The sequence below is a fragment of the Lactuca virosa genome, chromosome 1, assembly GCF_052849685.1.
Source record: "Lactuca virosa cultivar CGN04683 chromosome 1, Lactuca_virosa_CGN04683_v6, whole genome shotgun sequence".
Taxonomy (NCBI): domain Eukaryota; kingdom Viridiplantae; phylum Streptophyta; class Magnoliopsida; order Asterales; family Asteraceae; genus Lactuca; species Lactuca virosa.
The window spans coordinates 19,851,791-19,878,143 of NC_136426.1; the positions used below are offsets into that span (position 1 = coordinate 19,851,791).

Sequence of the window (26,353 nt, forward strand, 5' to 3'; positions counted from 1 at the left end):
GTGAAAATATGGCAAGATAAGAAGTCCTGTATTCCTGTGGACCGACCCTGCTTACTCTATACTATATTTAGTATAAGAAATAGCAGTGACTTGAGCTTTATTAATATTCTTTATCCCATTATTTGTTGGTTTAGACAGCCAAACAAACACAAAGCAGTACAACCTCAACCCAACCCACACAATATGTCGACATATAACAGATAATAACATATACAGATAAACAAACAGTTCACATGTAGTCCTACAGATCTACTAGACTAACATATCACGACTAGCATAACCAAACTAGCATACGTATCTATTCCATACTCGACATATCAACAATATCAGGCTATCAACCAAAGGGTCGGCCTTGGTGCCTTCGACCCGAAAGTACAGTGAGGAAAACTCACCTCGAATGCAGAAACTCCCCGAAAGAAAATCCTTAGTTGCTGCCCTGCCGGCTTCTCGAGCTATCATTACCAACAACACACCCAATTAGCAATTGGGTTCCATGCTATAATCCATATCCATACTTGGGGTAAAATGACCATTTTACCCCTGACCCAACATGAACCAAGACTGAGTCCCAAAACCAAAAGATCCATAAAGGCCCACTAATGGCCCAATTTTCCAAATTGGGCCCAACACCATATGAGCCTTATCCTAAGCCCATAATTTTCCTTATTACAATTCAGATTACTTCAAGCACCTCTTGGGATAAACTATGTCAAATACATAAATCCGAAAGTTAAAGTTAACGGTCCAAGTTGACCCAACTCGCCGAGTTGTCCTTCAACTCGTCGAGTTTCTCCATCAATCTCAAAATGTCAGGGAAAACCAAGCCAACTCGCCGAGTTTATCCAACAAACTTGCCGAGTTCTCCATAAACCCACCTCTTAACACATTAGGCACTTAATCCATGAGGACATGACTCCAAAACATAGATCTGACTTCCTTGAGCTACAAAACCATGTAAAGTTGCCAACTTTACGTTCTTGCATGTCTAAATGAAGCTCTTAAGCTTGGAATGGACTTAATAATTGACTTAATGCATGCATGACACCAAAATCCTCATAAAGTTTGCACCTTTAAGCTCAAGGGTACCAAAACCAACTCATATTTGAAGGAACAACCCCTAAAATGACTTTACTCCATCATCATCCCCAAAAAGAGGCCAAAACACAACAAAACCCAAAATAAGGAGATCTAATCATCTATAAGTCAAGGTATGAACTTGATACCTTAAAATGACTGGAAGAAATGGAGTGATTCTGGATCCAAGACTTCCTTCTCCAAGCTAGAAACTTCAAGATCTTCTAATTCCTTCACAATGCACAAAATGAACACCAAACTTCATTCCAAGGCTCCAAAAACTTGACAATGGAGGCTACAACTCGATTTAGGGTTTGGACAACAATGGAGGCTGATAAGGACGCCAGAAGAAAGACTTAAGAACTTTAAATATGGTGCAAGACCCTAAAAATTAGGGTTTCCTTCCCAGCTGCCAACTTGTCGAGTTGAGGCTCCCAACTCGTCGAGTTGGTTCATTAAACCCCCGTGATTCTTCCATCTTCAACACGACGAGTTGGTCCCTACAACTCGTCGAGTTGACCAAGAAATGGGGTTGTTCTCAACAATTTCTCTTCAAGATTTCAGATGTTACAATGACATCCTAAAGTTTTAATATAAACAAAATACATTTATTCGGAAATGATTTGATAATATATTTATCATGTTTTTCTGGGAATAAATTCCGCGACACTTTCTTTAAAAAGTTACTCTGATTTTTATATAAATCATAAACAAAATCAGTATTTTCTGGCCGTGAAAATGGGGAATCACATTCTAAGATGATCATATCTACCATGCTTCAAAAAGAGATACATAAGTTGTAATTTGCAAGTCAGTTGTGCATTGGTATTGCATAAACGCATCAGTAACTTGATGTTATAAAACACAGTGTCATGTGCGATTTAATGAGTAAAGGTTACAATTATGTAGTCAAATTTTATTCGTTCCTTTTTCCTTAACATGAAAAACAATATCTTTGGGCCCCTCTGTGATTTAAGTTGATCTATAAGAACCAGGGCTAGTCCAGACCAAACTGATGTGATCGATTTTGTAGTCTTAGTTTGATCATAAAAATAGAAGATCGAGAAACAAACAAATTAACAGGAGGTTGATCATTTAATCCATGACTCAATTCATACGATATCTTATAGAATGAAAGAATAGCTGATCACTTATCTTAGAACCAATGTTTGATTTGAATCAAAGTTCGACAGTGGCTTTGGAAAGCACACTTTGTTGTTTGGTTCGAGGTTATACTTGTAATTATAGTTATAGACTTATTCAATTGGGAGTCTGATGGATTAAGGTGGTTAAGCTCATAACTAAATTGGTATACTCTTATAATTTGCAGTAAAGTCGTTTTTAGGTTGCCCTCATAACCAGAAATAGCTATAAATGATATTAGGAGAGAAAGGAAATAATTTGTTAATATATTATACGATTAATATGTTAATTAGAAATAGATAATTGATTTGTTAATTTATATGATTAATATGAAATCAATAAGAATTAATTAATTATTAATCAGAATCAATCTAGAATTAATTTGGGATAATTGGAATTAATTAAAGGTGCAAGGAGTGAATTGTAAATGTTTAATAGTTGAACAAAAGAATAAATTCTAGAACCATCCATGGTATGGACGGTTTTGGATGGATTCTTAGAGTTTCTGGAAGCCTCTTGGTTGTAGATAAGGAAAAGATTTGAACTGAGATTAAATCTATTATTTAATTAATTCAAATCTGGATAAGAAAATGATTTGAACTGCAATTAAATCTATTATTTAATTAATTCAAATCTAGATTGATCTGTCAGTTACCTAAACTATAAATATGACTCCATGGCTTGCAAATTTTGTGTACAACCTTTCTAAGAGGCTTATGAACGTAATTTCCTTCTCCATTCTATCTCTCATCTTCATTCTAGGGTTTCTAGGGTTTTGGATGTGAGTTATTAGAGACATCATACTTTTGGTGCTAGCTTTCCAAGATCAAGAAGGATTCAAAGATATTGTTCACTAGTACAATAACAAGGTATGTAATCTAACCCTAATTAGTTAATTTGATTATACCGATGGTTCCTTAAGTTTCATAATATGTTGCTATTAATTGTGAAGACATAGATCGTTAGGTTGTATGTACCCTTAAGTGTTAAGAGAATTTTCGCAAGTACATAAATTTTGTAACCTTAAAATTCCATCAAAAGTTCATAAAATGTTGCCATTTTTTTTTGGAAAACCGATGTTATTTGTCATATAATTGGTGAGAAAATAGAGATTTTTTTTCATTTACTTTCTATGCATATGAAGTAATTGGACTTGATATTACTACTTATATATAAAAATTAAATTACTTAGTCAAGAGCAGTGAATGCCCTATCTTTGACTATTAATTATATTTAACTAGAAATTGTCTTCTCCCTGCTTCGCGTCAGACACATCGGTAATTTTCAATTGCTTTTGTTAAACTCATAAGTTCCAATGTTTGTTTGTTTGTAGGGACGTAATTTGTAAATTTTCTATTAGGCAATGACCATTTTTCTAAATTTTTTTTAAACACATGGATTAGTTGCTATAAAAATAATTCTGACACATGGACATTTTCTATAAATTATCAAGGACAATTTTGTAATTTATTTTCTAGAAAGAGACCAAACATATCAACATACGAAAGTCTCGTGTCGAAAATTTCAATCCGAAAGAGTATACCATTTAAACATATGAACCATTTCTGTAATATAAATAAAAAAAAAAAAAAAAAAATGCATGGGGACATGCTCTATAAATTACAGATTTAGTTCTATGTATGGACCAAACCATTACGATACGCTAAAATATTATGACCACAAGTCTAAAATACCACAGTAAACAATTCATAAGGACTTGGTTTTTTTTTATATATAATAATAACATGACTAAATTAATAGCCAATTACTCAACAGCATAATTTTAGCCCACTTTTTTTTTTCTTACTTTGTCCTAAAAAAGTTATAACAACAAAAGCTTATAAGGTTTTTAAAGTTTCCTACTTTCTTCCATTTGAAACTTTGTCTTAGTTTCAACAAGTTTAACATAGTTTAGAATACAAGTTTTGAAAGTACAAGTTTAGCATGAAAATATTTAGGTTAAGTTTGAATTTTGAATAGATTTATGTTTACTTTGGATTTTGAATATTTATGTTTAATTTGGATTTTTATGATTTTCTATTTTTCTAATTATCCAGTAACTTGGTTTAAATATTTTATAAAACAATAACATGGTATTTAGCAAAAAAATAAATAAATAAATAATCATTTATTCAGCATAGACATTCAATGATTCAAATGACTAAGCAAACTTCATATTATCATTTTCAGACAGATTAGTTCATTGCATATATGTCATTGTCATTGGTTTCATTTGGAAGGCTACTATGAGTGGCATTCCAACTTCTTTGGAGCTCGCTCGAAGAGGAGTGCCAATCCATGCTTTTGACTGTCATCTTTGCTTGGATGGTTTGGATTTTTCGGATCACATCCTGGTTGATTGATCTTTTGATAGAGAGCTTTTTTTGCGGATTTTCAAGTGGTGCGACATTCCTCCTCAAAGTTTTAATACGGTCAAAGATGTTGTCAATTTTGCTGCCAACTGGGGTAGAATGTAGATGACCAAAAAAGAGTAAAATTTTGATGATTGTAATTTGAATGTTTGGGTGTGTTGTCCTTTTAACATTTTGTAATTTTTATTTCTTTTTGCCCTGTCTTTTTCTCTTTGACAATGGTTTGCTTTTATAAAATTTCCGCTGTTTCAAAAAAAATCATGCGTTTGATTAGAAATTATTAATTATGGAACAAAATAAATCAATTTTATCAAATATCACCATAACTAAAAGATGAGAAATGGGAAAACGAAGAGAGGATGGACACTTGAACATGGAGATAGATGAGGACCACCTTTTCTGTAATTTCTACGAAATTAAAACCGCTGACAATTTTTTTGTAGAAAACGACGTACACAAATAATCAATCAAATACTTCCCATCCACGTTTAACAGTATTTTAATTTAATTCTAAATCTATCGTAAAACTTATAGTCAAACTATATACTATTGCACCGTATATATTCTTGTATAAAAATTTCTAGTATTTCTTTTCTTCATTCGTAGTTTCGATTCCATAAAACAATTACAAATACATGAATAAATCATTTGTGGTTGTAGTTAACCTTATCACATCATTACTACTCTTGTGCTTTAATATGTTCATAACATGAAGTCCATGGAAGTAGATGTTACAACACTCTGCACATAATTAACATACTATTCCAACAGACCAAATCCCTTAATAAAACTTTAACCACCTCTCTCATGGTTGATCCTAGTGTGCAAAGTACAAACCATCCATGTTTAGCTAGATCTCAACTTTTTGATCTTCTCTTCCTCGAGGGGAAAAAAGACCAGCATCCATTACTGCAACCATTATTTTTCCTACAACATAGTCGAAAACAAATATTCATATTAGCATATACAAAAAATTCCACTAACACATCCAAAATATTACAAATGTTTTAATCAACACTACAGGTTCAAATTGTAGTTTACCATTTTTACAAAATATTTTTTTATAATATATGTTTGTATGTGTGTGTTTGTTTTATTGTGTTTAAGTTATGGTCGATTGTGAGGAACACATGTGTGATGCGGCCATATATAAATGGTACAAAGGTACAGAATAATTAGTTTACTGCCAGCCGCGTTCAACATATATCGTTTTGATCACTTTCACATTATATATTATATCAATATATTATATCAATATCATAATATTTTTTTTAATAATTATGAAAATTGTATCTTCTAGAAGATGAATGACAGAGAAAACGTAATGGCTCAAAATTCGAAATAAGTTATGCGATATTTAGATGAAAATCTTTTTGGTCGGTTTAAATTCTAAGATTTTTTACTAATTTAAGATTTTGACACGGTTTATGACATTAAATATTAAAAAATCAAGAGAAGATATGATCTCATCACACCTTACGAATTTGTAGCGTACAAGTTATTGATGCATGATTATAGAAATAAGGATACCTGGCGCTGTTACTGTGGAGGCTATCGGCGGCACTGCTACCGCTGCTGCCACTGCTTCCACTTCTACCGGTGCTTTCGCTGCTGCTACTCGTGATTCCTAAGCTTTCGTTATCGCTGGAACCGGTAAATTTCTTCCACCACCGATCCCTACTGTCACCACCGCCGCCGGCGGATTTGTCCAGTAATTCCGGCTTGGGAGAAAATTTTACACCGGCACCATGATTGCTACTGTTCCCAAAAGACGTGCTAGTTCTAATACTACTCCTCTTCTTCGATCCAATTGTAAATGGAAAAAACATATTGATCATAAGGCCTTTATTGTGATTAATACTCCCGTTTTTCACGATTACGCGCCCTGATTTATTGCTCTCTTGCCTTTTCACGCTTCCTTTTTTGCTCTTCGTCCGCCGTTGACTACCCGTTTGACCAGAGCTCAATATTGATCTCTCTTCTCCTTCTTCCATACTTTGTGTTTCATCAACACTAACATCGGTAACTAATTCTCTTCTTTGTTCAACTATATCTTTCAACGATAATTCATACGAAGTTTCCGGCATGTTCTCCACCATCTCCATGATCTCTCTCTGTCCTCTAGCAATCGCTTGCGCTCTCGAAGACGGTGACAGAGGCCGTTGATTGTTGAATCGTACCGGACTATCCGGCGGACTTAGGCTCCGCCATAACGGAGGCGAGCAGACGCCTGAGTCTTCGTCCATCGTTTCCAACCTAAACTGAATACCTCCTGCTGCTGCTCCTGATCCTGAAGCACCGCCGCCGTTGAACCTATTTCTGTGATTGTGATTGCCATGGTGATTTGGAAAAGTCGAATTGTTCCAACCAACGAACTTGTGATTTGGTTTTTGGTTTGGGTTGTTGGAGAAATGAGGGTTTAGATCAAACATGGTTTGTGATTTTGTGGGGAGAGGAGAAATTGGTTGATCGGTGTGGGTGAAGTGGTGGTGGTTGCGGTGGCATTGTCAATGAATGGCTTCTAATGGTCCGTTTGTGACTTTATAAAACAAGAAACAAATGGTATGGCTTTAATTTGGTGTCAAATTTATAATTAATTAAAAGTCAAGGGCTTCTAGATGGGGTGGGCCGTGCGCTTCAGGGCTAATTTCTTTCTCCCCAATTCTCTAGTTTTTTTTTTTTTTTTTAACGGTAAGCTGGCATTAAAACACAAAATAAACTAGTCAGGGGCTAGGGGCGAGGAGGTACAAAACAAGAAAAAACATTCTAAATAAAAGAAACAAACAAAGCTAACAAAAGAACAGCCAAGTTATAGCCTACAGTAACATTCTAAAATCGGATTACAACTCCATTCACTCCATCTTAGCACCTGCCCTTTTCTATTCCTTGCATTGATCCAAAGAAGCGATAACGATTGTACCTCATAAACCAGCGCCACGTGTGGTTTTGGATTTGGGTTTGAAGAATGGGCTTTAGAGTTCCTGTATCTCCAAATCACCCAAAGAAATACCAACATTATACCCTCATGAATATTTGCCAGCCTATGGTGACCCCCGAGCTTTGCTTTACATTCTAACAAATCGCGTAACGAGTTTAGAGGATAGTCCAACAGCCGCCACCATGTACATACTTCTTGCCATACTTCATGTGATATTGGGCAATCCACGAACACGTTCATGTCTCTTGTCTCGAATTGGGGCTTCACCGTTTGAGTACAAATATTTAGGAGGTGTTTGGGATTATATTTTAAAATTAATAATATTTTTTAATAAAATTATTTATTAGCTTAGCAATATAAATTTAACAGAAAATATTTAGATCAATTAATGACGTGGTAAAACATAATAATTTGTAAGAGCACTAGGTGTGGACAACTAGATGTAACACCATTTTGGTGCGACATCACATGCCACATCATCAATGGTGTTATAACACCAAGTGAGGAAATGGTTACCATATTGTATCTTGTTATGACACCAACTTTTTTTTCCATTTTATAATTTATTTTTTATTTTTTTCGAATTTTTTTTAATTTAGACAAATATTTTTTAAATATAACATAATAAATAAAACATAATGTTTAAAATTTTATATAGAAGTAAGTTCAAATAAAAACAGTAAATAGTGTGAGTATTCTGTAATGAATTTTGTATATGTGTATTGTTGAAGTAATTCTAATATAAATATTAACTTTCGATTAGTCATATATTCATTACAATGTTATTATTCCATTATAAACTTATGTATGTGCATTTTTGTAGTAAATTCTAGGGAGAATTTCATATATGCCATTCTTAAACATCAAAATATCATATTTACCCAACTTAATTTCTAAATATCATATTTACCCTTTATAAAATTTCTAAATATCATATTTACCCTTCATAAAATTTCAAAATATCATATATGTCATTTTTAAACATCAAAATATCATATATGCCCTTCTTAAATATCAAAATATCGTATATGTACTTTTTAAACATTAAAATATCAATGATAATATCTAAAATATCCTCCATCTACAACATGATAATAATCAACAACAACAAAAACTAAGCAATCAAAATATACATTCCATAGAGAGGGTTGAAGATGAATCTTTTTGTTTGTCAAAAGAGCGACATTCCAACAATTTAGAAGTTCACATTTCATTATCATAGACGTAAGGATAATATTGGTTAAATTTTTTAATTATTATAATAATTCTAAGGTATAAAAAATGATTATAAAATATTAAAAACATTATAAAAAATGATTTGGGCAAATATGATATTTTAAAGGTTTATGAAGAGTAAATATGATATTGAGAAATTAAGTTGGGCAAATATGATATTTTGAAGTTTAAAAGGGGCATGTATGAAATTCTCCCTATGGAATAAACAAACCATTAATGTTACTTACACCAAAGAATGTCGGATGGCTTAAGTTGGTTGCATTTTTCATATTAAGAAGAACATGTCCTTTTATCCTTCCATTCACTCACTGAATTTCCAATCAAACTCTATTTAACGCGTAAGTTAACTTATTACCAAAGACGTTTCTTACACCAAGTAATGTGGAATTGCTTAAGCTGCATTTTTCCTTTTAAGGTTGGAGGGAGTGGTGCCACACTCCCTCCTTTTACCGCACTTTTTTACAACACCCAAGGGGTGGAGAGATAGAGGAAGAGAGAGAGAGAGAAATAAGAGAGAGATAGAGAGATGGAGGAAGAGAGAGAGAAAGGGAGCGCTCCCAATTCTTGCCACACTCCCCAAACCGCACTTCGAAACCGCAGGGAGGGGGCGGTGTTTCAGTGCCACATCAGCTGAAACCGCACCACACACCCTCCAGTCTAAAATCAGCATATCCTTTTATCATTTCACTCACTCATCAATTTTCTAGTCAAACTATGCCCTCTCATTTATAGATAATACAAATAATTAATATTTCTTACACCAATCGATGTGGGATGTCTGAAGCTGTGTTTTCATTTTGTCCTTTCAACCACACATCGATGTGAGATTTGCTCATTGCAACTTTTTCATTGCTAGTTTTAATGTTTTTATTATTATTTATCTTCCATTTATTGTTAAGAAGAAAATATCATATTGTAAAAATCAAACACAATCCTTAGGCCATGGAGTATACACACCGAATAGGCACATAAAAAGTATCATCACGTCCAGGGGCGGACGCAGAATTTCATAGTAGGGGTGTCATGAAAAGTTTTAGTGGTTGCACGATAATAGGAAAAAAATTCAAAAAATTTTACAATACGTCCGGAAAAGTCAGTGGTTGTTTGTGCTACTACGTGTCCTATACTAAAACCGACACTAATCACGTTACTATCACCTCATCAACATAACAACATCACATTACTTGGTATATCAACCACACCACATTATTAAAATAATTTACTTTTTGGATAAAAAATGTTGGAAAATACCGAAGAAATGGTCCAAATGGATGAAAAAAAGACTCTTGCCATAATGCATGAGGTAGCATTATGTCACACCAAACTAATTAATGTTACACCAAAAACTTTGTCATATTGGGATGAAAAAACACATCGACTACGTACATACAAAAAGTTAGGAAGAGTAGAAATGATGTGATAGAATGACCATTCCCATATAAGTTAGGAAGAGTAGTAATCAGCATATGTTTGAAAAATGAAAACTCGAACTTAACCAAATTTCTTTCAAAGTGTCACGATCATTTCTATCGTAATTCTCCTCAAGAATATATCTTTTTAGGTACATGTCTTCATCTAAAATGGCTTTAGCAAGATTTTTTTTAAGAAATATTGATGAATCAGAAGTAATATGTTTTGTAATTATTCTTAAACAAATTGATTGATTGTCAATGTTTTTTTAAACATCCAAAAAGGGAAAAAAAAATATAATTCTATATTTAATTTTGGGTTATTTTAATTAGAATCAAAGTTCTAAAAAGTTCGTCATGGTCTCGTCATAGCGTGTCATGACTTCAAGACTTGTACTTGCTTTCAAACTTTAACAAAATGTCGCATTAAGTTACGTATATAAAAATGAATAATAGTAGAAAATATATATATATATATATATATATATATATATATATATATATATATATATATATATATATATATATATATAAGTATGAATTATATATAAAATTGTTGTCTTAAGCCACACCTTACAAACGACGTGACTCGCCATGACTCGTAAAAGCTTGAAGTTTGACATTGTCGTCAAATTCACGTCTAATGTTATTTAGAACTTTGATTAGAGTAATGTAATTCATTTTTTGGTACATTTTTATTTATTATTTATTTATTATGTATTTATATTTTATATATGTAATCATTCTTACAAATATGATAATCCAACAAACCTTACAAGTGATATCAATAGGGCTGTAAACGAACCGAATGACCGGAGAACCGTTCGGCGGAAAGTTCGTTTATGTTCGTTTATTTGATAAATGAACGAACATGAACACAAAATTCATGTTCGTTTAGTCAAACGAACGGATATGAACAATATTATCGTTCGTTCATTTATGTTCGTTTACGTTCATTTATGTTTGTTCGTTTAAGTTTATTTATGCTCATATATGTTCAATTGTTTTTTATTATATTACTATATTATATGTTCAAATGTGTTTGTATATCTTGGTTCGTTTATGTTCATTTAGCATTTCACGAACATAAATGAACGAACATGAACAATGTAATTTATTAAATGAACGAACATGAACAAGAAAACACGCTCATTTATCTGTTCGTGTTTTTCGTTTGTTCGACTAACTTAAACGAATGAATATGAACAATCCCTTATTCGTGCTCGTTCGGTTCGTTTAGAGCCCTAGATATCAATATATATTCATTATTCCGAGCTTGTAGGTTGGGGTTAATGGCATATTTACTTTTTTTTTTTCGAAAGAGCATGGCATATTTACTTGATGAAATTATGAATTTATTTATATTAATTTATGTAAGGTGTTGGCTACTTATTATATTACCAATTTATCTATGGATAAATTGGTATAATTTACTAATAATTTGAAACTTTTTAGAAATAAAGTCGATCATTTACCTATTTGTGTATGCAAAAACTATATATTTTCACTAAAATGTTAATATATAACTCCATTGTTGGTAAGAAATTCATTTTGATGCGTATTTAGAAAAAAGTTGTACAATTTCGGTGCACAAATTTTAATTAACCCTTAAAGTATCTATAATATAATGAGAGACTTAAATCCCTTCGAGAGAGTTTTTCCAAACAAAAATCAAGAAAAACAAGTGTTCCAAATTTTTTTTAGGTATTTATACCCTGAAAAATGCAAAATCGCAGGTGGTAGCAGATAGACTAATCAATTTGCGAACGTACAAGTCCCTGATGCACAACCATGCTTTAGCAGCTTGTACTGTAGCATCCATAAAATTCATGAAAAATTTAAACTTTTTAAACAACCCCAAAACCATCATTGTCTACATCTTGTTTTCAAAATAAGTTCAATATCAGAGAAATTCCAAAATCATAAAGTAACACATGAGGAGGTGCACGATCATGCCTTCGTCGTCCCGCGATCCTCTGAGGTATATGAAACATAATCCAAAACTGTAAGCCGAAAGCTTAGTGAGTTCCCCCAAAATACCAATACATAACAAATAGCACAAATACAAAACAACATATTATGGGTCCAATCAACCATCAGGTTGGAATACCCCAGGCCCCTCAATCATCGGGTTGGAATGCCAACATACTATGGGTCCAATCAACCATCGGGTTGGAATACCCCAAACCCTCAACCATTGGGTTGGAATTCCAACATACTTTGGGTCCAATCATCCTCGGGATGGAATACCCTAGGCCCTCAACCATCGGGTTGGAATTCCCCGTCCTGTTGGCTTACGCACAAAGCAGTGAAGCCTCATCCCACCAACCAATCATGTGCACATAATACAGATAAACGTGCTATTAACCAACCAGCAAACAAACAGACTGATCTAACAGATACCGATCTAACAGATCACTACAACACTATAGCATACATAACAAAATATCAAATCCAAAGGGCCAGCCTTGGTGCCTTCGACCCGCAAGTACAGTGAGGAAAAATCACCTTACAATATCGAACCATACTGAAAACCTCCGGCTGCTGGCTCACAAAAATCCCGAACTATCACAACAAAACAAACATCCAATTAACAATTGGATTACCATCCTTGACTAAGGATCCATACTTAGGGTAAATGTCCACTTTACCCTTTCCCAATTGGGCCAAGGTCCAAGTCCTAATTTTTGATCCAAAAGACCCAAATTACTTCAAGACCCATAATTGGCCCAATTTTCCAAATTGGGCCCAACCCCTTATTGGGCCTTATCCTAAGGTTCAACTCTCCAACTAGCCCAAAACACTCATACTCAGAAAGTCCTATGAGGGCCCAAGTCATTCAAGCCCAAAAGGTGGCCCAAAACTCGAAGCCCAAACTTAAAAGTCCACAGAAGACGTACGTTGGGCGTACACCGAAGGTACGCAGGGCGTACGCGAGCCTCACATTGACCACCATCGGGGTGGCTGACCGAGTATGTGGGGCATACTCCTCCCTACGTGGGGCATACCCTCGTAGATCCCAAAAGTCCATTAAGTGCTTAATGGCTTAAGCACTTAAGCCTAAATTACAGATTCATGGTCCAAATGCACCCTAGAGTCATAAAGTCTCCAACTTTATGACTTTACACGTCCATAAGTTCTTAATACAAGGTCTTAATCCATTAAGACCCTTTTTCCAAATGCATGAGACACTTCTAGCCATTGGGACCTCGTTTTTATGACTAAGGACCCTTCCGAGGGTCTAGAAGGACAACCCAAAACGTCCAAAATCAAACATGAACAACAATGGGACTTTTAGGGACAAAAGAACATCATAAAGCTACCAATATGAGATCTACGCAATCAAACATAAAGGTAGCAACTTTTTACCTTCTGGAGCTTCCAAAGGAGATGATGATCCAAGATCTACAAGCTTGCTTTCCTTCCTTGACTCCTTGATGCACTTCCTTCTCCTTTAAGCACACAAATAACACACTTTAAGCTCAAAACACTCTCTTATGGGGTTAGGGTTTGCTAAGAACGGCTCAAGGACTTGGAGGCTGAAAGAGTGAGGCTAAATGATCCATAAAGGTTCTTAAATACTCTTCAAACCCTAAAAATTAGGGTTTCACCCGAACATTAGTACGCCCAGCGTACATATGTGTACGCTTAGTACGCGCGCCCTAGTACGCTTAGCGTACTCACATGTACGCCCAGCGTACTACTCATACTCCCAAAAATTACCATTTTGCCACTAGGGCTTCTTTAGGCTACATCTTTATACTCCAAGGACCCAAAATGACATATTTAAAAACCAAAGGAAGGATTTGAAAATACCTAAAAGCCCGGGATGTTACATGTACCTTCGCAGATGAAGGTCAAATCGCAGATGGGTTAATCCATCTGCAATTTCAGTGGCTATTTTTGTAACTTTGGGTTTTTTTTGCTATTATCTGCAAAGTAATTAGCAAAAACGGCTAAATTTGCAATTTTCTTCACATTTAATTGACATTCAATGAGTTAAATTCTATTATTGTGAGATGCACTGCCGACATTTAAAAAACATAAAATTCAGTGGTCATTGAAGTCTTTAATAAATAAAAAAAGCTTTTTTAATTCTTCAAATATGTTTTATATTGAACTTTGTTGCATTTTAGGAAACTTTGATAGAATCATATGTAAAGTAGAATGATTATATGACTGTCGAATCAACTCTAATGAGTTCAATGCATGATGGATACCTAAAAACACATATAATCATTAATAAAACCAAACTACTCATTTTCCATTAATGTAATTTTAATTGGAATACAAATAGGGGTGTAAGTGAGCCGAGCTACTTGTGAGCTACTCGGGATCGACACGTTAAAAGCTCGACTCGAGATCGAATTAAACGAGTCCGAGCCGAGCTCGAGCCTAAATATGAGGCTCGTTTATTAAACGAGCTCGAGCCGAGCTTCAATTAATGGGCTCGCGAGCCAAAACGAGCCTATATATATATATATATATATATATATATATATATATATATATATATATATATATATATATATATATATATATATATATGTGTGTGTGTGTGTGTGTGTATATATATACACACACACATAGGGGTGTTATTCGGTTTGGTTTTCCAGTTTTCGGTTAAAACGGTTCGATTTTATCGGTTTTTTTACATTTTAAATCTAACCATAACCAAACCAAATAAGGTTCGGTTTAATCGGTTACGGTTTATTCGGTTATGGTTTATTCGGTTCGGTTTAACAGTTAAACCGAATAAAATTCAGCACGTAAAAATAAATATTAAACTTAAAGAAAAAAGGACTTACCAAAATATTACTAAACAAAGAAACTACATTAACATATAAAATATTATATTCAAGTTTTCGAAATAGGTCAATATAATTTTAATCGTACGACTAAAGATTATTTGGTTAATTTGTTTTTTCTTTTTAATACAAAATATAGAACAACTATAACTTTATAATGGTTAATAACTAAAAAAGTCATGGAAACCTTAGTGACTAATCAATAAATTTATATATAATAAATTATATATATATATATATATATATATATATATATATATATATATATATATATATAATTCGGTTTTTCGGTTTAACCAAAACAATGAAAATTTAACCAAAAACCAAACCGAATAAGGTATCCTTATTTGGTTAACCAAATCAAATTAACCGAAAACTAAATAACCCGAACCAAATAAACCAAACGTCATTTGGTTCGGTTTGATTATTCGGTTTTGGTTTTTTATGACACACACACACACACACACACACACACACACACACACACACATATATATATATATATATATATATATATATATATATAGGCTCGCGAGCTCACTAAATGTTTCACGAGCCGAGCTCGAGCTTGGTCAGGCTCAGGCTCGGCTCCGCTCGTTTACACTCCTAAATACAAACGACTTTAAGAAAAGATGGTGTTTTACAAAATCGATAAATGCATCCAACAAACTAAAATAATTTATTGACTCGTTTTATGTTAAGTTTAGCCACATGAGGCAAGATATTATCATGTGCCCGAATGACATCTTGAAGAAATCATGAACCAAAAGCTAACGTTCATTTGTCGACTAGTAACCCAAGTTGAAAGTTGAAAGTTGAAATTTACACACAAATGCTTTTCTCTTAATCAAAGGACTAACACCAACATATGGTTAAACGAAAGGGGGTCATTTGAACTAAAATTTAAAAAAAAAAACAAAAAAAAAAAAACAAAAAAAAAAACATGAAGGTGGCATTTGCATGTCAACTAAAGATTAAAAGGTTAAGAAGATGCTATCATGCTATTGATACGGACTAAGATCTTTTTAAGTATTTCAAATTGATATTTTATTGAGAAGCCGACGTTGAATTTAATACATCCAAATAACTAAAAGACTTGGATTGTTCGAGAAGCCCCAAAAACTAATAAAAGTTCTATTATATAATAAGTTTTCAAGGATCGTATTTAGAAAAAAATGGGACACAAATGCACACGAGTTACTTATCATATTATTTATTCTACAAGCAAACAAGGGAAAAAGATTTGAAAAAAAGCCTTTATACAACAATATAATGTCGGTCTAAACAAGGATAAAAGAAAAAAATTGGAACCATTAATATATTAGAAATACATTTTATAACATTCTTAAATGAAATATACAAAAGATTGAAGATACTTAGATACATTACTTAACCAAAATGAAAAATAAAATCATAAATTTAAATTAATCTGAATAATAAAAATATTTAGAAACTATTATTAATCTGGGATAACTTGATCAATTTTGAAATATAAAACAAACAAAAGTCATAAAATTGAATCCATTTTACCAAAACCTAAATGTAAGAATTGTGAGCATGTTTCAACAATTAAAAATATAAATCATTTATTTATTTCCATAAATACCTTAGGAATTGACAACTTTCAAAATGGTTGATTGTTCTTCCATAAAGTGATAACAAGATGTTTTGATTTTCCATTTCATATCATCTTGATACTTGTGTTGATGATGCAATTCTCTCAAACGATAAAAATTCATGACATACAATACTTTATATATATATATATATATATATATATATATATATATATATATATATATATATATATATATATATAATTTGAGAACTCAAAGTTTCCCGAGAACCCGAAACCAAACGAAGACCGTTAGATAAAAATAATTGAAGTTAGAATGTTTTGTAAATAAATAAGGAAATAAGAGGCGGGGGCATCTTATTGAAATCAATGAGGGGCATTTTAGAGATAACGTAATATGCCCATTCTTTGATTGAATTATGTCAAGCCCTTCTCCCTCTATCTCTATCTCTTCATCCCGCCTCTCTCCTCCCTTCATCCCACCTCCCGCCATCCATATTTTCTAATGTCCAGCTCGTCGACGATGAATCGAAGAAACAACAGATTGAAGGTGTGATTTGGATCGACAGATCGATTACATTCCCCTCATGCCGTCTCGGTAGTCTCCAACATCCCTTCGACGAATGATCTGTAATCTCACACGACCTCTCATGTGGCCGATCTACATTCGACGATTGAAAATCATCGACAATATCTCCGCCTCACGTTTACTCACTGTCACCGGTGATCGATCTCCGCCTCATCTCCGATGATCGATTTTACATCACCTCCTTATCTCCGACGATAGATTCGCGTCTCGATTGATTTACCAGTCAGATTTACTTTCGTTTTTCTCTTTTAATTTTATTATGCTCCATCTATTTTCGGTTTAGTTCTTCTATAAATAAAGGATCTTGTGATGCGTCGAGTGATCCTGATATTCCTTTTAGGTGTTGAGTAGTGGTTGATACAAGTCTTGAGTATCGCTTTTCCTTAAATCTGAGTATGACCATTTGATATATATCATCACTGGAGGAATGCAACACGATTGGATGTTAATTTTTTACAATTTTACTTCCAGTGCTACTACTGTTGTTGTTGACTGATTTGAGAACTTATATTCTTCATCATTCTTGTATCATAGATTAGTAAATTAAGGACTAGTAAAGTTAGATCTGGTAAAAAGTTAGATTTGGACAATGGACTTTATGCTCTTAAGTATATTATGACACCACATCTTAATCCCTCATATATATATATATATATATATATATATATATATATATATATATATATATATATATATATATATATATATATATATATATATATATATATATATATATAATTATATTTTATATTTTTTGTTCATATCCAGGCTGAAGAAGAAGGGTCGAATTGAAGTGGCAAAATCATATATGAGAACTCGTCCTGCATTGGCATCTCCTTTAAGGTGTGATAATTCATTAAGCCCATCTCCATTAACAGATTTGTTCAAGCAAATAACACCCTATTCTTCTTCTGATGCTAGAATTTCTTTTCCATCAGCAAAGGCAAGGTTGTAAAAATCGTTCGGCGGTCGACTGGCGATAAGCGATTAATCGGACTAGGCGGGGATTAATCGGAGATTAATCGGGGACCCTTAATTATTAATAAAATTATTTAAAAAATTAATATATCCTAAAAAACTAAGTATTTGAAAATTTAAAATTTTAAAATTTTAAAATTTTGAAAATTTTTGTTTAATATTTTAAAATTTGAAAGCTTAAAAATTTGAAAATTTAAAATTTTGGTGTAATATTTGAAAATTAAATTTTTTTTGAATTTTTTTAAAAATTCCCGCCTATGACCGCCGAGACCGCCAATGCCGATTTTGACCAATTTCCGCCAAGCACCCTAATCGTAATCGGTTTAAGGCTGCCAAACGATTAATCGCCGATTAATCGGCCGCCAAAGCCGATTTCTGCAACACTGACCAAAGGTGAGATAGTTAATTCTTTAATCATATTTGTAAATTGTAAGTTATCTATTTTAATATATATATATATATATATATATATATATATATATATATATATATATATATACACACACACAGAGGGATTATCTTTCTAGTCGATCATGGAACAATGAGGATGAAATACGCAAGGCGCGATCAAAGGAAATTGTTGTACTATACTACTCTGACCACAGTGTAGCATCTCAACTTGCTCAGCGGAAAGAATTCAATTTGAGAAAATCGGCTTCCTTTCGTTACTACTTGCTCCTTTTGGGGTTTTTGGTGTGCTTCAAATGCTTATTATCAGGTAATTTATATGTATGTATTAGTAATAGTATTACTAAAGAAAATATTATTATGCATTTGTATCATGGTGTAGACTTTACTGTGTAGTATGCTTGGAATTCCCCCATCCAATAGTGTCATTTAACAATCTCCTATGTATACCAAGAGTCTTGTTACTCTCAAACACCAGGTAACATGGTGTCTTTACTCTCTACACCTAAATCAAAAAAATTTATTTTTATTGCTTATATAGTTGCCTACTAAAAGCAACTTGAAATTACTTCTTTTAGGTTGTAATTCGCATAGTTTAACCCACTTTGTTGCATACAAATAAATTTTTGATGAATTTTTTTACATTATTTAGAGAAACTAAAGTTAAAATTAGAAGGATTAAGACAGTTTTTGCATCTGTTTTTCTCCATTTATGTCACTAATCTATGTTATTATTAGGATTGAGTTTTTAATGATTAAATGTAAGAGTTTGACTTGATGTTTTAAAAACTTTTTTTTTCTTAGAAGTGTGGCGAACTTTTTTCAAATTTCTTTACAGGTGTTGCTTAGTGTATTCTTTTCCTATAGCTATCAATACTAAGATGTGTTTTGATGTTTCACTCCGATCATAAAACAGTAAGATAATATTGTGTTGGTTTTTGGTAGTTCATTCTTGGTGTATCATATTTGTAATATGTTATTGTTTTATTCAATGTTCATCAAAACTAAACTAACAAAGCACACATATGTCATTTATTAAATTGGATTCCACTGATGTAGAAGAATGTCTAAACATATGCTTTCATCTTCAGATACTTGTTAGGTGATATTCAACTATAAGTGTGTAGTTATTCACATGCAAATCAGATATGAATTAGATGTGATTCACATGTAATTCACATATGAATCACATGTGATTCACATGTAAATCACATTTAATTCACATATGAATCACATGTAATTCACAAGTGAATCACATATGAATTATGTCTATATGCACACATGCATTTTGTATGAGTGTTTTGCTTTATTTTTTTTAATTGTTCTTGTAAATTCCACATTTGAATCTTAAAAGATACAATCACATGTGAATATCACATTATATAATCACATTTGAATCTTACATGATATAATCACATGTGAAACTTACATGATATATACATATGTGTTTTTCTGAGTATTCTTGCATTAATAATTTTTTTAAAATTTTCTTGTAGATTTGGAAGATTTTGTGAAAAATACTGAAGATGTGAAAAATGATAAATTGAAGAAAATATGCAAAACTTGACACGAAGACATGAAAACGCTTTATAAATAAGTAGCATTTTTTGTTTATTATATTTTTTGTTTCGAATAAAATACTTGTACTATTTGTGTTTATAGATTAGTAAATAAAAAATGGCTTTTTTAATGATTTACTTATGAATATTATAGTATAAGAAATATGCATATATGCACATGAAAAAAATATGCATATATACACCTAAAACGTTGATTTTTTTGGTTAAAAGATGTAACACCCTGTTTCGAGTCGTTTCATAATTCGGGGCCGTGACCCGAAGATCAAGTATCATAAGGCTTCGGGCTTTGGGGGAAGAAAGGTTTAGGCCCATTTGGATGTGGGTGATGTGGATATCTGATCCAACAGTTCGGTTTGTGCTTTGGAGTCAAAGGGTAAAATGGAAAAGTAGTGTTTCATACTTATTTTATGAATTATCGATTTTATCTCGATGTGTTTTAAGTCAAAAGTAATTAGATAGGTTTGTAGAGCTCATCAATACCTTTCCGTGGATATAAAGGTCGTCGAAATCGGAGTTCAAGCGAAGAAGTTATGACCGTTTAAAGTTTGGATGGTTTTGGGTTAAGCTGGGTATGTTGGGCGTACAAGGGAGAGTACGCAGGGCATACTAGAGCATCTTGAGTACGTTTGGCGTACCAGGAGTATGTTGGGCATACACGATCAGTGCCCAAACCCTATTTCCGTGGTTTAAGCTCTATTTAAGCTCCTTAACTTCCCCAAACCCATTCCATTATAGGGGTGGCAACTCTCGACCCAACCCGTAACCCGACACTTACCCAACCCGAAAATAGACGGGTTTGGGTTGTGATTTTTGACCCGCCAACCCACCAACCCGTTTATTTCATGGGTTGGGTTGGGTTATCTGTTTGGGTTCGCGGGTCAACCCGCCAACCCGTATATATATATTACATTTATAAAACATCATATTAATTATTAATGAAATTTGATTTCCATCCGTATTCATAATATTCTGTATCATTGTATTCCTTCCGTATTCGTATGTGACTAATCTGCATTTGCGGTTCGTTAATCAGAAAAAGGAAAAATACATGTCGTTATTTTCACGAGTCACGAACGAAGAACACATCCACTTTCTATGAATGTTTTCATTTTTTATTTTTATTTGGTTGTTATCGACTTTATGAATTTATGTTGAAAACCTTTTTTTATGTTAATTACTTTAATCATTTATGAATTTATGTTGAAAAACCTCATTTTTTAAAATGTGTTGCTTATTTATTAAGCAAGTTATATGGGTTGGGTTTGACCCATTAACTTGTGAACCCGCGAACCCATATACTTAAACGGGTTATATGAGTTGGGTTGGGTTGAGGGTTCCAACCCACCAACCCGTGACCTGCCAACCCGTCAACCCATATATTATATGGATTGGGTTGAGTTTATGTTTTCTGACCCCGCCAACCCGCTAACCCGAACCCAACCCAATTTCCAGGCCTATTCCATTCTCATCCTCCACTTCTCCAACACCCTCCCATGAAACCCTAACCCTAGTTTGAGCTTTGTGAGCTAAAATAAGATGCTTTGAGTGCTTTGGAGTATGCATGTTGCACCTTGGAGAAAAAGGATCTTCTTGAAGAAGTGTTGGTTGCATTGGAGCTTGTAGATCCGGACCTTGTTCACCTTGATCTCTCTTCTAGATGTATAAAGTTTGAATCTTGATGATGCATTTGTTAGATCTAGCTAGTTTTAGATGTTATGTGCTTTTGGTCATTTTAGTGCATAAAGATTAGATCTTGAAAGTTGATGACCTTTTTCATGGATAAAGTTGGAAAATTTATCCATGTAAACAACATTATGATTCAGATCTGAAGGTTGGAGACTTTGACTTAATGGATTAAGTTGAAAAAGATGCACTTTTTGGTCCCTTTGATACTTAAATGCTAGATCTTGGTGGGTTGGACCATTCTAATGGATAAAGTTGGAAACTTTATCCATTATGGAGCTATTGGGATCCATAAAAATGTGATCTTGATCCTTCTATTCCTTCCATGAAAGTGTCATGATGTCTTAATGGATTAATAAGTTAAGGTTTTGGCTTTTGGACCTTTTCTAGACATGGAAAGTCATAAAGGTGGAAACTTTATGACTTAGAATGATGTTCTGGGACTAGATCTAAGTGTTGGATGAAAGGGCTTAAGAGATTAAGCACTTAATGGAAAAGCGCATTTTGGCCGAGTACGTTGGGCGTACCTTTAGGTACGTTGCGCGTACTCCTGAGGAGTCCCATTCCTGGATAGTGAGTACATCATGCGTACGAGTTGAGTACGCTGGGCGTGCTTAACCTAAAGTTTGACTTGTTAACTTTAACTTCCATTGACCGTTGACTTTTTGACCAAGTTTGACCTTGGGTTAAACTTGAGGGTTTTGGGCTATTAATTAAGATTTTATCCGGTTCTGATATTAGTGGATTTGCGAGTGCAAGCAGTGTATAAAAGGAATCCTGTCATAGTGTTTCAGGGTTCTTCGATTCAGGTGAGTCTCCTCCCTGTGTTTGTGAGTCGAAGACACCAATTCCGGGTCACTAAATTGTGTATGTAGGATGCTAGATGTCTTTGTGACTCTTGCATGTTTATATAAGCCTGTATGTTAATATATGTATATGTGTACTAACCAGTTGGGTTTTGCTTGTTGTTACTGTGATATGTGATACTGTGTACTGAGACTGATGATAGTCTCCAGGGTTGCTGATAGCCCACCGGGCGTGCAGTTTGCCCACTGAGACTGCTAATAGTCTCTAGGGTTGCTGATAACCCATCGGGTGTGCCGTTTGCCCACTGGGACTATTGATAGTCCCCAGGGTTGCTGATAACTCATAGTTGTTTATTTGTGTTGTGGTGTGTGTGATATTTTTGGGAATTCACTAACTTTTGTGCTTACGATTTGTGGTTTACATGTCTCAGGTTTTCTTATATTAAAGGAGGGGCACGACTCGATTGCATCGCATCAATGGAGGACTTGTACACATGATAACTTTTTATGATACTCTGATAAATGTTTAAAGATCATGTAGTTGTGAATTGAATAAACACTTAAATTTTAAATTGAAAATTTTGGGTTGAAATTTGGGGAGTTACAAAAAAATTATAATTTTTTTAATATTCTAATTTTTTTTAGTGTTTACTGATTTTTAAAACTTTATTGTTTTTAAAAAAATTGTAGTTTTTTAGAAAGATGTTTTTTTTCAGTTTTGTTTTTAAAAATTCATGTTTTCTAAGAAAAAAATTAAAAATCTGCATATTTTTAAAAATTCGAAAATTATTATTTAAAAAAAATCCAAAAATTAGATTTATTATGTTAATTTTTAGACATTTTCATTAATATTTCCAATAACACAAAAAACCAAACATTAAGTGAGATTGATAAGGTAACTATCATGCCTTTAATAAGTTAATGTTGATCTAATGTTCCACTTTTAGTTTTCGGGTTCTCGGGAACTATGAGTTCTCAACGGAGAGAGAGAAATGTAAATTCAATTGAAAAAATATAAAAAGATTGATGGCATCTCAAAATGAAATATACGTTATCAGTGAAAAAGATGTTTGCCGTGTGTTTTGACCTTCGTCTCACTTTCATAAGTTTTTTAATCAACTATTTCATGCATTGTTGCACAAATTTTACATATTTACTACTTATGTTTAATTAATCAAATTATTTTAAATTAACTTCTTACACATATAATGTCAGGCCTATTAACAAAGTCCCCGATGTATTATTGTTTTTAATTAATAAAATTTAAAGGAGGCGATGCTCTCCTATATATATATATATATATATATATATATATATATATATATATATATATATATATATATATATATATATATATATATATATATATATAGGTGGGCAGTCTCCAGCCTACAATTGTATTATTATTTTTAATTAATAAAATTTAAAGGAGGTGCTGCTCTCCTTTATATATATATATATATATATATATATATATATATATATATATATATATATATATATATATATTGCAAAAGGCCCCATACTTCTATTTTGTCCTGGGTCTCAAATGGTCTTGAACCGGCTCGGGGACTATTTACCTGGTTTGTATCGATTCTTGAACATGTTTAGAGATGCCACAACCCAAAATTCTTCATAGATAAGAAGTTGGAACATAAACTCCATTCTTTTATCCAAATTAAGCAAAGCATTGCACTTTCTTAGATAAATAATTAAATGAATGCAACTTCCTAGAAATACCAACAAAAATTTTCATTTTTAAACCATCAATTCCATACAACCATTTGTTCTAAAACCAATCAGAGTAAAATTTATCTTTCGAACGTCATAGTAAAACAATAACAATCGGTGTTGAAAAGCCATCAGGGGATGTTGTGCAGTCAAAGCCGGGCCCTTCACTTGGGAACTGAAAGTACCTAGAAATGTTTAAACCACAAAACTGTAGCTTAGCGAGTTCCCCAAAATACCACATAACATACATATGATAAGGAATGCTATGGGCCACCCATAGTCTTACTGTCACTATCAGCCATAAGCCAAATCATGGTCTTTTCTTGCCACACCAGGAGGCAAATTATGATCTTACATACAAGTGCCAAGAGTCACCTCCTGGTCATCCATGCAAGCATCACAAAGACAACTAGCATCCCACATATAACCATCGGGGCCAAACCCTGGTCTTGCATACAATTGCCATGGGTCATCACTCTGTATTTCATACATATGCAAGAGGTCACCGCTTGCTCTTCCACAAAAGTATCACAAAGACAACTAGCATCTTACATAGTATAGTGAAAATTATCACCTCAATCCTGAAGACAAGATAAATTACACACTCGAGTTGACGACATCAAGTCTCCTCTTGCTAGACATATACATAATAAAACCCTAATTAGCAATTAAGGTAGTAACCAACTCTCAAAAGGTCTAGGCTCACAATCAAACCTCCTTTAGGCAAAAGAAAAATTTTCCCTTCCAAGACTAAGTCCCAACATGGTTGACCAAAATTCAAACCAATCAAAAAGTCAACGGTCAAACCTCAGCTGACTTACGCTCAGTGTAGCACACTGATCTACGCTTAGCGTAGAACCCCTGCTTCCTAAAGACTCCATTAAACTCTTTACACAGAAAGCCAAACCCTTAAACTTCAGGATCTAATCTAAATGAATGTCTAAATGGATAAAGTCTCGTACTTTATCCATTTGCATGGCTAGACTGAGCACAAACACAAACCTTAAGTATATAAAACCAACTTTTACTCAAAAACCCATGCATGGATGGATGAGAGCTCCCAAGCTCTCATTTTTATGACTCTATAACCTCAAAAACATCATAAGAATGCATTCAAAATGTCTGGAGTAACTGATACTTACAAGGACCAAGATAATGAGGACAAAAGCATAAAACTCACAACCATACTAGATCAAACATGGATAAGCATCTAGATGAAAGCTTTGTACGCAGATCTACACAACTTGAAGCTTTCCACTTGGTTCCACAAACACCTTCTTCCTTCAAAGAGCACAAAAAACTCTCTTAAAGCTCCAAAACTCACAATTTATGGCTAGGGTTTCAAAGGAACGTTTTAAGAGGGTGGAGGCTGAACATGGAGATGATATCAAGGAGTTAAAGTGTAACATCTGACCTTAAGGTACTAAAATTCTTTCATTTATTTTGCATTATGAGGGTCGTCATGATGTGAGATCTTGGGTATCACGACGTGAGGGACCATTGACCTGTTGACCCATATGTTGGAGTCTCACGACATGAGACATAAGGTCTCACAATGTGAGTGTGGCTTAATGACCCCAAACCCTAATTTTCAGGTATTTAAGCGAATGAGAGGCTAGGGTTACCCATTGTAAGCCTCTTTCACCCTCTAAGCCTTTAGAAAACCCTAATCTCGACCCTATTGAAGTCCTGATGCATTTTTGAGATCTTTGAAGCATTCTTTGGTGGTTTTTGGCTCTTTGAAGTGGAAGAAGACCTTGGTTGAGCAACTTCTTGGCGTTTTGGCTCCTACCTTGCAATCTCTTGGAGCTTTTGGACCTTTGTAAGTCTCAAAGCTTGGACCTTTCTACCTCTTGCATGCTAGATCTAAGTTCTAAGCTCCTTTTTGCATGTTTGTTTTGGATTGCATGATTGAGATCAATAAAGTTGGCAACTTTATGGGTTATTGAGTCATTCTCTATATTATAGTCTTTGGATCTAAGTTTTGGTGCAGTTTGAAACTTCAAGTTTGAGTCTAGATCT

General features: G+C 33.5%; 1 protein-coding gene and 1 long non-coding RNA gene across 3 annotated transcripts; one reads left to right on the forward strand and one right to left on the reverse strand.

The window, feature by feature from the left end:
• Positions 1–5,152: 5,152 nt before the first annotated feature.
• LOC145103653 (uncharacterized) lies at positions 5,153–7,144 on the reverse strand. Its single transcript, XM_079042954.1, has 2 exons — positions 6,120–7,144; positions 5,153–5,516 (listed from the first exon to the last, which is right to left on the reverse strand). The coding sequence occupies exons 1-2, from the start codon at positions 7,019–7,021 to the stop codon at positions 5,447–5,449; spliced, it is 972 nt and encodes a 323-aa protein (XP_078899080.1). The 5' UTR covers positions 7,022–7,144; the 3' UTR covers positions 5,153–5,446.
• A 9,863-nt stretch (positions 7,145–17,007) lies between these two features.
• Positions 17,008–20,123, forward strand: LOC145103954 (uncharacterized). 2 transcript variants are annotated; one of them, XR_013706955.1, is made up of 6 exons: positions 17,008–17,367; positions 17,914–17,988; positions 18,067–18,516; positions 18,634–18,841; positions 18,928–19,009; positions 20,028–20,105. It is a non-coding gene; the product is annotated as an uncharacterized LOC145103954 (long non-coding RNA). The 2 variants fall into 2 exon arrangements; XR_013706954.1 differs by lacking the exon at positions 18,928–19,009 and having other exon boundaries at positions 20,028–20,123.
• Positions 20,124–26,353: the final 6,230 nt, after the last annotated feature.